Source organism: Lampetra planeri, chromosome 14, assembly GCF_965212315.1.
Source record: "Lampetra planeri chromosome 14, kcLamPlan1.2.h2, whole genome shotgun sequence".
NCBI lineage: Eukaryota > Metazoa > Chordata > Hyperoartia > Petromyzontiformes > Petromyzontidae > Lampetra > Lampetra planeri.
Window position 1 is genome coordinate 1,220,555 of NC_136120.1, and position 11,478 is coordinate 1,232,032.

At 43.3% G+C, this 11,478-nt stretch overlaps 1 protein-coding gene across 1 annotated transcript; it reads left to right on the plus strand.

The window, feature by feature from the left end:
• Nucleotides 1-259: 259 nt before the first annotated feature.
• On the plus strand, nucleotides 260-9,035 carry TXNDC5 (thioredoxin domain containing 5). Its single transcript, XM_078600375.1, has 10 exons — nucleotides 260-583; nucleotides 3,048-3,197; nucleotides 3,537-3,642; nucleotides 3,767-3,866; nucleotides 3,982-4,097; nucleotides 4,243-4,329; nucleotides 5,379-5,498; nucleotides 6,030-6,112; nucleotides 6,288-6,417; nucleotides 6,579-9,035. Exons 1-10 carry the CDS (start codon nucleotides 378-380, stop codon nucleotides 6,699-6,701), a joined length of 1,221 nt encoding a protein of 406 aa, XP_078456501.1. The 5' UTR covers nucleotides 260-377; the 3' UTR covers nucleotides 6,702-9,035.
• The last annotated feature ends 2,443 nt before the right edge of the window (nucleotides 9,036-11,478 follow it).

Below are 11,478 nucleotides of genomic sequence, written 5' to 3' on the forward strand. Positions count from 1 at the left end.
ATGACTTTACCGAAAGACCCAAACAATACGAACTCCTGCAGTCACGAAAACTTTAAGTCAAGATTTCTGATGTCCCCTTACAAAGATGGCCGCCACCCCTGCACACAGATTCATCGCTCTGATTGGTAGACGTGGACTGCGCCATCCAAACGGCCGCTTGCGATTGGCTAAATCCGACGCGCGCGCGCTCCGATTGGTAGATTGCGCGCCCATCCGAACGGCCGCTTGCGATTGGCTAAATCCGTCCTCGCGCGCTCCGATTGGACGACGGCCCCAAGAGGCGAGGGCCGCCGTCATTCGGGCGACGCTCCCTGAGAAGGCCAAACGATCGCAGTCTTCCCACTCCCCGCTGCCCGCCACCCTCTACAGTGACGGCGATGTCGGCCTTCTCCTCCTCGTCGTTGTGGCGGCGGCTTGCCGTGCTCGCCTCGCTGCCCGCGCTGCTGCTCATGCGGGCGGCTCAGCCGACGGCGGCGGCGAACAGCGGCGGCGAGGACGAGCACAGCAAGCATTTGTACGACGCTGAGATGCTGGTGCATTCCGTCGACCAGGCGCCGCACTTCATCATGTTCTTCGCGCCCTGGTGAGAATGGATGAGGTTTAAATGAGATTACTTTTCGTTGTTAATATCTAGCAGGGGGGGGGGGGGTTGGGGGTGTTTAAAAAAAAAACTCGAAATTTCTCGTTGAGCTGTTCACTTTCACGGGTTTGAATTTCCTAGACGGCTTAGGCGCGAGTTGACGTCTCCCGCGCTGTGATAGGTGGGAGCGGGGCGCGTGCCCGCCCGTGATTGGTTGGCTTGCCGCGTGTTGGGCGGTCCCCCGCTTGTCCGCTCTGCTAAATCTAGAAACGTTTCGCTGCCACTTCGCGTTCCGCTCGCAAACCCGCGGTGTAAAGTTTAACCTGCGGTCCGCGACGCACGGATAACCTAAATCAGCTGCTGATCGATTAAGTAATCTGACTGCTTCAATAACGGGTACACGTGTGCTTACCCGTGTTGTTTAGTGTGCCTGATTAATTGTGGACGCACGCATGCCAACTTAGACACTGCCTATGGCCAGGGTTCGAAACGTAACAAGAAGGGATTTTCTTTTGTAATAATTTGGGGGGAAAAACCTCTTTCAAGAGCCACACTATGCATGTGGTGAATACGAGACGGCCCCTACTGAACCGCAGGTTTGCCGACCGAGCAAATCGCCCGGAATGTGCCCGACTGTCACCATCAAATCAGAGGAGCTAAGCAGTTTGTAGCCTGGCTACGCTCGGGATGGTCGACCACCATCCATAATGTTGTGCACAGGGGCTACGTTGTAGGCAGCAGCAGCAGCAGCAAAACACGTGATTGTACTGCACTTCTATGCACCCTTACCTTGTGTTGTCTCATGTCTTCTCTAACCCGCACTGTCCAGCGTGGTGAAGTTTAATCGGGTAAACCCCCACGGCCCTCATTCAGCAGTGGATTGATGAAAGGGTTTACACACAAACAATTTAGAGCCCGTGGTCGCATTTCAACTTAAATTCAGAATGGGAATCTTGATTTGGACTGGAGGAATCCGATGTGCTATGAGGCTTTTTTTTCACAAATGTCCAGTGCCTTTTCACAGATGTCCAAATTAAGATACAAGCCAGTGGAATAACTCTTCCCTCACGGCTGCCCACGTGAGCTGCGACCCGGGGATGTCGAACACGTCCCAGGAGCTTTGTTTAAACTTACGAAGTGACATCACAAGCGTGCCAACGTAACGACGAGCTGACTTTAGAGCCATTTTCTCTTCACCTATCTTTCATACTTGTGTGGGACAGCCCGGCAACCCCAATGTGTGTAGCTAATAGGGGTAAGACCTGTTTGTTTAGGTGCATTATCGAACAATGCTGTCCAACATGTCACCCAAATAACGTTTGTCAGTACAGTATTGGCCCAACGTCACTGTAAAAGCTTGGTATGTCTACCTGCACACAACAGTGGTTGACCTGTGAAGACTCTCCTTCCATAGGAATTGGGAATTTCCACCACTGGCTCAGGTTTGTCAACAAATGACTGGAAAGTACTTATTTCGCTTTTTGACTGCATGTGCAAGTATTTATAGTCCATACATACAATCCATGTTAAACGCATTCTCCTTAAATAAAGGACAATTTTAAGACGCAACTTTTTTTAACACGTGTTTATGGTGGACAAAGGAACGCTATGCTCTCGTACGTTCAGAACCAAATTAGTTATTTGTAGTTTACAAATCTGCACATTGTGCTTTAGGAGGCAGTGAATTCCTTTGCACGGCAGCACGGTATTGTAAACTGCAAATAAAGGTATATGATTACCCTAAGGCTGTAGGACAGTGCTTTATTTTTCATTGCCAACTTTGCACTGCCACGTGGCTAGAGTGAGATGAATGGCTGTAGCCCAAGTGTGCTGTGAGATGTCAAGATGTATACTTTGTGGTCTGCTCCCGGATGTGTATTGACATAGTCTAATGCATACATTCTTTGCACTACAGCTATTTCCTTTGCCTGAAAACAAAAATAACTTCTTGCCCTAAGCTTACCACTAACTCACAGGTCATACTTATGCCAGTAATATTTACATTGTACAGTACAGTGTATTAGACTTATTTTCTACAAGCTTGTTTCCTCGTTGTGATTGGTGTAAGATGAGTACACAAACACGATTTAAAAAATCCATATTCTAACAGTGGTTTTACCGTGTTTTCAACTTTTCATACAAATTGCCATCAGTCTAATTTCAGTGATTATGTATATATGCAGAAATCCTAAGCATTTTCAAATGTTCATGCATCAAATTGAAAGTTTTATATATATGTAAAATATATATAACCTTCAAAATACTGTAAACATTTGGACGTTGATACAATGTGAGTTAATCTTCATATGTCAATTTCATTATTCCTCTTGACGGTGTTGTTTTGGTAGCTGTAATATGATTACAATAGTGGTACAATAATTGGTAGTGAAAATTATAAATGAATAATGCTCTCCTTAAACATACATTTGCGTGTACTTTTACCATGATTGCTTCTAATTTAATGCAGGTGTGGCCACTGCCAGAAACTGCAGTCAACATGGAATACACTGGGAGATAAATACAATGAGATGCCAGAGCCACCAGCATATGTGGCAAAGGTGGACTGCACCATGCATGCACAGACCTGCTCTGACCACGGTGTCAAAGGCTACCCCACGTAAGTGTCACAGTTCATGAGTGACATTTCACCCATACTGTCTAACAATGCATGTATATGGCTTTGCAAGTACGTGCAGTTAAAAGCAATGGGTGCATTACAGCAGAAGCTGCATATTTGGGCTCATGGTGGTAATAATTTACTTTTACATGCTAATAATTTCCATCACTTGGTAATAGTTGAACGTCCATTCATACTGACTGCATAAAATAATAAATAAAACCACTTGCATAAAATTATGTGAATTATTAGCACAAGTAGGTGAACCTGGGACCACATCATTGAGTGGTGAGTAATGGACTATATGCATAATCATTGTCTGAATTTGTATCGGTTAAGGTTGAAGCTGTTCAAACCTGGCCAGAAGAGTATATTGTACCAGGGTCAAAGGGATCTTGATACCTTGGAGAGCTGGATGCTACAGACGTTGAATGAAGACGCTGGTGTATGACATTTTGTAGTATTAGAGCAAGTCACCTGCTTTCCACGTTATTTCATTATATTACTGTAACTGGATGTATACATTATATATGGTTCAATTGTTGATTGTGCAATTGATCCTCTCCTAGGTTCAAGAAGAATCTGAGCGCCCTTCCCCAGATATCCCTGAGCCTCAACACGGCCTCTATGAGCTGACTTCTGGGTCGTTTAAGGAACATGTCGCAGAAGGTGAGTCATGCACATGATGGCTATGCTTTAATTAAAAACTTTTTTTCATTATGTTTAATTAATGGGATTAATGAAAACATGTCAATTGTCATCATCTTAACACTTTTGAGTGCAGGTTACCATTTCATCAAGTTTTTCGCACCTTGGTGCGGCCACTGCAAAGCTCTAATTCCAACGTGGGAGCAGTTGGCGAGCACATTTGAATACTCGGGCAAAGTAAAGATTGCCAAGGTATATTTTGCATTGCATTGACACTTAAACTTTTTATTTATTTTCTAAATCACTATAGTGCATCGTTGTTAGGTTGACTCGTTTAAATCTGTACATGCTCTTTGTCTGAAGTTTCTTTAATGAATGTTGACTTGCATTTTGGTAGGTTGACTGCACAGCTCATCAAGATATATGCAATGAAAACCAGGTGCGGGGTTATCCCACCCTTCTGTGGTTTAAAGACGGTGAAAAGGTAAGTTGTAATTTCTATCCCTATTGAGAAGTTCATGTTGAAGTTATAATGTCACCATTAACATTGGGTTCATTGAGAATGCAGTCATTCATTAATTATCACGCAAAGTACCGTTGCGCCAAACGTGTGACATCTTGCGACAGCGTTCACATAAACTTCTCTTGCTGCCTCGGATCACGGGGGTGTGGGGGGGGTGGTGACTTTTCTTTGAGGGTCAGTTCCCTTCGAACGTCGACCGCCAACTGAAGTGAACACAATTTGCTGGAGTTTGCACCTCAAGACGGGTGATGTGTCCACAGTGTGACGGCCTTCTCTCTCGAACTAAGCTCTCAATTGCTCGGAGGCCTGTCGCAAATGCAACCCTCATTTATCTGGGGATTCAATTATTGAGATTAGATTTTAAAAATATTTTGTTTATTGTGGCCAATGGAGCAGCCCCGAACAGCTGGAGTTATGTGATTTCATAACATACAACATAGACAAATTGTGCAAATATGAGTTTAGATAATACTAATCGATTAATTATTGCATTGTTACACTCATACATTGCAGACAATTAGCATACAGCTGTGGATAGTGTTATAGTGAGTAGCACTAAAGTAGCACGTTTTGTTTATTGGCATGTTGCCTCCTTTATGAAACTGAAGATATCAGCATTTGTAGTTGTACACAGCAGCCAAAAATACATGTTTTAACACAGCCAGGAGACTGCTTATTAATCTCAAGTGGGTGGGCGGGCAGGCAGAGGACAGTGGGCTGCTAGTCTGTCATAAATATAGCTTTATTATGTAATAAATATAGCTTCATTATGTAACAAATGTAGCTTTATTAGTGTGCATACGTTGGGATGCGTTGGTTTAAGCTCACATGCAATGTTTTGGATATGTTAATGCATCACATGTTTGCATGCACATGTCTTTGTTCACTCTAAACTCCAAACAAAAATGGAGCCTCCTTTTTGGTATGGCTTTCCAGCTTGTAAATTCTGTACCAACAGTGAACTTGGGTTTGTGGATATGCTGATGTGTGGCTGGTGTCTTGTGTTCCAGGTGGACCAGTACCGTGGCAAAAGGGACCTGGATTCTTTGAAAGTGTTTGTTGATACACAGATTCAAATCGAACCTCAAGATGAAGTGGTTCTACAACAGGCAGAGGATGAAGAGGAAACGGTAAACCATATTGAAAACCGCAGTATTTGCTGTTTTTTCACATTATATGGTTTGGTGGTTGGTAAAGCACTGAGCAGTAGCTATATCTTGCGTGGGAAGTATGCTAGGAATATTATGACAAAATAGGGTAAGTAACTTGAAAGTTCAGAAAATAATGTGGCAGAACAAACATGCTATCTTTAATTTAAAAAAAGTTTTGGTTGGCAGTACACGTTTATATGTATGTATGTTGAAGTTCTTTTGCACCAAATGTAGTCAACCATGGTAATCGGAGGTGCAGAGGGAAGGATGTATTGGAATGGGTACTCATAACGTTGGTGACCAAGGGGAAGTCAAAGCTATGCGATTCGATACTCGTGAAATTAAACCTGTGGACGTCAGTTGACTTTGCAGCAACTGTGGGATCTAGCAGAGGAAATAAAGCAGTGGCATATGGTGTAACATGATTGATGGTGATGATGATCTTTTGCCCACTTTAGCCATATTCATGTTAAAAGATGTAAATACAGATGTGCTATGTTAATTTTACAGTCTAGCGTGCTGGTTCTGAATGAAAACAACTTTGATGCTACTGTGGCAGATGGCATCACTTTTGTGAAATTCTATGCACCATGGTAAGTATAAGCTTTATTGACTGGTTTATATGCTAAAGTGAAATGACACTATCACAAAGGAAGACATTGTCCATTTATTTTTCATCATGTGGTTCACTTAAATTACATAGTAGGATATAACCATGCTCTGTGGATTTGTGGCCTAAAAATGTATTCAAATCATTTTGTATCTCAGGTGTGGTCATTGTAAGAACCTGGCCCCAACATGGGAAGACTTGGCCAAGAAAGAGTTTTCTGGTCTGTCCAAAGTAACGATTGCAAAGGTGGATTGCACATCGGAAGCACAACTCTGCAGTAAACAGCATGTAAGTATAATGCAAGCCACGCATGTAGACCACCATGTTGAATAAAGCAATACTGCCTTTTTCCCACATTGCATCAACATAGGTAATAGAATAAAAAAAATGACCTTTAAATGTTTAGACCTTTAAATATAAATAATAATGTTGTGTTCTCTTCCTTGCAGGTGCGTGGGTACCCAACTCTACTGCTGTATGTGGGGGGCAAACAGGTGGGAGAGCACGAGGGTGCACGCAGTCTGGAGGCCTTGCATTCCTATGTGCTGAGCAGAGCCAGGGATGAGCTGTGAACGCACACTGGGACACCTTCACATCAATCTGTGCATTTATTTTAGATTATTGTCAAATTGTGCATGTGGAGACAACGTGGCTCCAACTGCAAGTTCTGTTCAATACTACTGCACTTTCAAGAAATTAAAACAATCTCACTGATGGTTAAAACATTTTGAGAAAGCAATGTGGAAAACGTATGGAAATTCTCAATTGTTTTAATATTTTTGAAATGTAACGCCACGATTATTTGATTAGGATTAGATGGGGTGACAAAATAAGCACAACAGTTGTGGTTTTTGTGCCTCAATTTAATACCACATCAACTTTAGATTGCCGTTTAGTCTGATCACAGGTGTATGGGTGGAACATTAATAAACATTGCACATTATTTTGAACTGAACAATAGAATGGAATATTGTATGCACTAGTTATTAAGGCAATGGATGACTACATATGTACCACCAAGAGTAGCATATTTATGGAGACATTTGTAAAATTGGATCTTATTTACACCAAATTATGCTTAAATACATCCATGACATTAAGTTAAATTTCAAGTAATGCTTCTGTGCAGTTAAATGGTACGGGTAATGCTGCTTTTGGTTATACTTTTGTTGTGTTTTTTTACTTGCCTTTTGCTAAACAAGTTTAATTCCTAATAACTAAATGCGTAAAAATGTTTGAAGTATTTCATTAACATCTCTATGCTAAACTTTTTACGAAGTACTAAACAAAATAAAAATGTTTGCATTTCTTCAGCGTCACATTGATTTTTGATTAATTTAATCATTTGTTAAAATAGAATTTTTTTTATTTCTTAATGTTCCACTTTATTGAAAAAAGCTGGTTTTATAAGGAAAAATTAGCATAGTTTTTTTGTGTTTTCCCCTCTACGTTACGCTCCTCCTGATGGCGAGAGATGGCAGTGCCTTCACCCAGCAGGGGATTAATTGTGGATAATGATGATGAATAAATCTTTAATGGATTTGAAATCCTAAGCAGATCGTTTCATCGGAGCAGATTTGGCCTTTTCCTTTACGAGAGCCTCTACATTTCAGTCACATGAAAAGATCTGGAAACGACTTCTGGGGCAGAAATTGTATTTTGTGTAGGATTTAGCATTTTATTGTAATGTGCTACTTTATAGGTACAAGCAATTATTGTATGTGTTAAGACATTCATTTTGGCACTTTCTTTTATAAATAGGGACTTAAGAGTCCTCTATGACTATTTTCTTAAGCACCGAATGACAAAGGATACTTGTTGCTGTAAACTAAACTTGTTACAAACTCAAAAGACATTTACACTGAAAGCAGTTTTGTTCGCAAATTCACTTGTCACATTTTTTCACGGACAACTTTTATGGAGGAGAGAATTAAAAAAAAATCCAATAACAAATGTGGTGCCATTCTTGTGTTCCATACTCCTGAATAATTAATACGAATTCATATTACTAGTTTCTTATACATGGATATAATATGCCGATTGCCTTCAGCCGCATGTTATCTACAAACATTGTTGATATCAAACGGAAGCTATTCATCGCTAGTTGTGACTTGGCATCTAGTTGTGACAAGGTGAACATTCAAATCGCAAGCGCCTGTATTTTTTACAATCACATTTTACAGAACAGCATAAACGGGGAGCATATGTCCTGTCACTGCACCACATTGGTAGTATGCAGTAAGTGATTACCACAAAATATTTGGAGAAAAAAGCCAACGTGTGTACATGCACCTAAATAACAATAGTGCTACGTAGATTTTCTTGGCTGTGCTGTATAACCCTCGAATGTGTTTTTGGGTGGTACTGCATTTTATCAGGCACGATACCTGAATACAGTTCCTAAAGAAGCTGCCAGCACATGGAGCTTAACGGTCGGATATCATCCCAAACAGCACGTGGTACAACCTGAAAACTCGCCAGAGTTCTAATACTAATTGGTATATACAATCTTATTAAAATAAATGTCTTCATATCCAGCGACTCAAGAACTGGAAGTTGCCTGTCACCATACCAGACGATGTTTAGTACTAAGATTCAGTGTAAATGCCAAAGGCTCAAATAGTCCCAGCTAATATTCTATAAGTGTAAGCAGTAGTTTTCCAAAGAAGTCCTGCACAGCCAACTTGTTTTTTTTATCATAGTTCAAATGAGGTTACTACATACTATGAAGCACTTGTTCTGCTTAGTTTGTATGCAGTCATTGGCCTGAACCACAATGTCCACACGGACTCGGAAAAGTTGAGTCTGCAAATGTGCCATTAGAACTCTTGATTACTGTTGCTTATATGCTTGTAACTTTTTATAGAAATGGAAAATCAATGCCTAATAAAACATTTTGAAGTTCATTTCACAGAGGTTTTTTTTCGTGTGGAACTTGCTGCACCCCTTACATGTTTGTATTTGTACAGTATTTTTAAGGCACGTAGAAGGGAAGATTCCAAAGAACACAGGATGAGATGTTACTATCCTTTGTGCAAGCACTTCCAAGAGTTCATGAACAGTGAGCCTGGTGAAATTTGGGGAGCGCATCGTCAGTAGTGAACCTTTGGTTACTAGGGTGTTTCGGCCTTTCATACTATACACCCTCCCCAAAGGCGGCCAGCGACAGGGTGATCAATCCTACACTTGCGTCCCATTCCCAATTAGTCATAGGAGTTGCCTTGTTGTTGATAGCCAACATCCCATGGGACTATGCATGGCAGGGGCGTCCTCCTCCCTGAGTCAAGCATTGTTGACTGCATACCTCCTGGCCCTCTCACTTTGGGGCCCAGCTGGGGTCTTTCCTCTTCATCCAGAGCCACTGACTGCTGCCTTCTGCCGCCTCCGATACAGCTCTGATTGCCGAACGCTGGTTCGGGCCCTTAATTCCCAGGTCTCTAAGCAGTCTGGTTGTAGATGTTGCCACAAAACCTCTGCAGCCCACCTCCACTGGTCGGACTTCTGTGTTCCAGCCATGATGCCGTGCTTCGGCAGCTAGATCGGCATAGCGCAGATGTTTTCGCTCATAAGCCTCATCTACTGAGTCCTCCCAGGGTACTGTGAGCTCAATGATGAAGACCTTCTTGAGCGAACGGGACCAGAGCACCATGTCAGGTCTTAGGGTGGTGGTTGCGATCTCCGGAGGAAACACAAGTTGCCGGCCAATGTCAGCTAGCATTTTCCAGTCGCGGGCCAAGCGCAGCTGGTCTCGCTCTATTGGTGTAGAGCCGCTCTTTGGTGGTTTAGCCCCTTCGCGGACAAAGGTCGTCCGTAAGGGGTGTGATGCTGCTGGGGGTGGTAGGGAGTTGGTGGCAGCTCGCTTGTCCTCCAGGGTGGATGCAAGGTTTTTAAGGACTTGGTTGTGACGCCAAGTGTAGCGTCCTTGGGTAAGGCTTGTTTTACACCCTGTGAGAATGTGCCTGAGGTTGGCTGGCATGGAACAGAGGGCACAGTCCGGATCTTCACCATACCATTGGTGAAGATTAACTGGTGTTGGAAGGACGTCATATGTTGCTCTGATGGAAAAGCTCAACCGCCTCGCTTCCATGGCCCACAGATCCTTCCAGCTGATCTTCCTCTTCTCCACACTGTCCCATCGAGTCCACTGTCCCTGTTTGGCAAGAGAGACTGCCTTGGCCCACCTTGCAGCCTCCTCCTGATGGCGTACTTCCTGCACTACCATCTTCCGCCGCTCTGGTGCAGTGGCCTTACTCCAAGCAGCACGGCTAGTTAGCCCAAGGCCTCCTCTCCCTTGCTGAACATGACCCACAATGTCAGCATGTCTGAGGGCTGCTGTTGCCTCCTGGACTGCTTTTCCTGGCCTCCATTTGCGCCCAGTTGCCAAGGTCGGCGCGTTGTTGCTCACCACTGGGTCTCGAGATTCATTCAGTGTCATCTGGAGCCTGGTTTTTGCACACTTGAATTCCTCGGTTAGACTGGTGAGGGGCAGCTTGAGGACACCATCTCCATAGAGGCCTATGGTGGTAAGGCATCGTGGAACTCCGAGCCACTTCTTTAAGTAGCTCGTGACTCCTCTTTCCATCTTCTCCACTGTTGAGATTGGAACCTCATACACTGCTAGGGGCCACAACACCCGGGGTAGGAGACCAAACTGCAGACACCAGGCCTTTAACTTTCCAGGTAGCTGGGTGTTGTCGATGGACTGTAGGCTACTACTGATGTCTTTGCGCAGCTGTTGCACCTGGTCTTTGTCCTTCAGGCTTGCATCATACCACCTTCCAAGGCTTTTTACCGGCTGCTCAGACACTGTTGGGATTTGGTCATCTCCGATGAAGAATTTCAGGTCACAGAGTACTCCCTTCACAATCGAGATGCTGCGTGACTTGGATGGTTTAGTCTTCATACGGGCCCATCTGATGTTCTCGAGTTTTCTGAGCAGTCTCCTGGTGCATGGGACAGTGGTGGTCAATGTTGTAATGTCGTCCATGTAGGCTCTGAGTGGAGGGAGGCAAAAACCAGAGTCGACTCGCTGTCCACCAGCAACCCATTTTGAGGATCTGATGATAACCTCCATTTCCATTATGAATGCCAATGGAGAAATGGTACATCCCGCCATTATAGTAATAAAATAATAAAAAATAAAATAATTCTCACCACAGCTGTCTCCCCGACAGACCTGGTCTTCACCTGAGGACGGCTGCTTGCGTTGTGGCCGAAACGTGATAATTATTTTATGTTTTATTTTTATTATTTTATTACTTCCCTTCTACGTGACTACCGAAAGAACCAAGAAGATGAATCCCTGCAGTCATGAAAGCTTTAAATCGAAAATTTGAAGGCACTTTAACG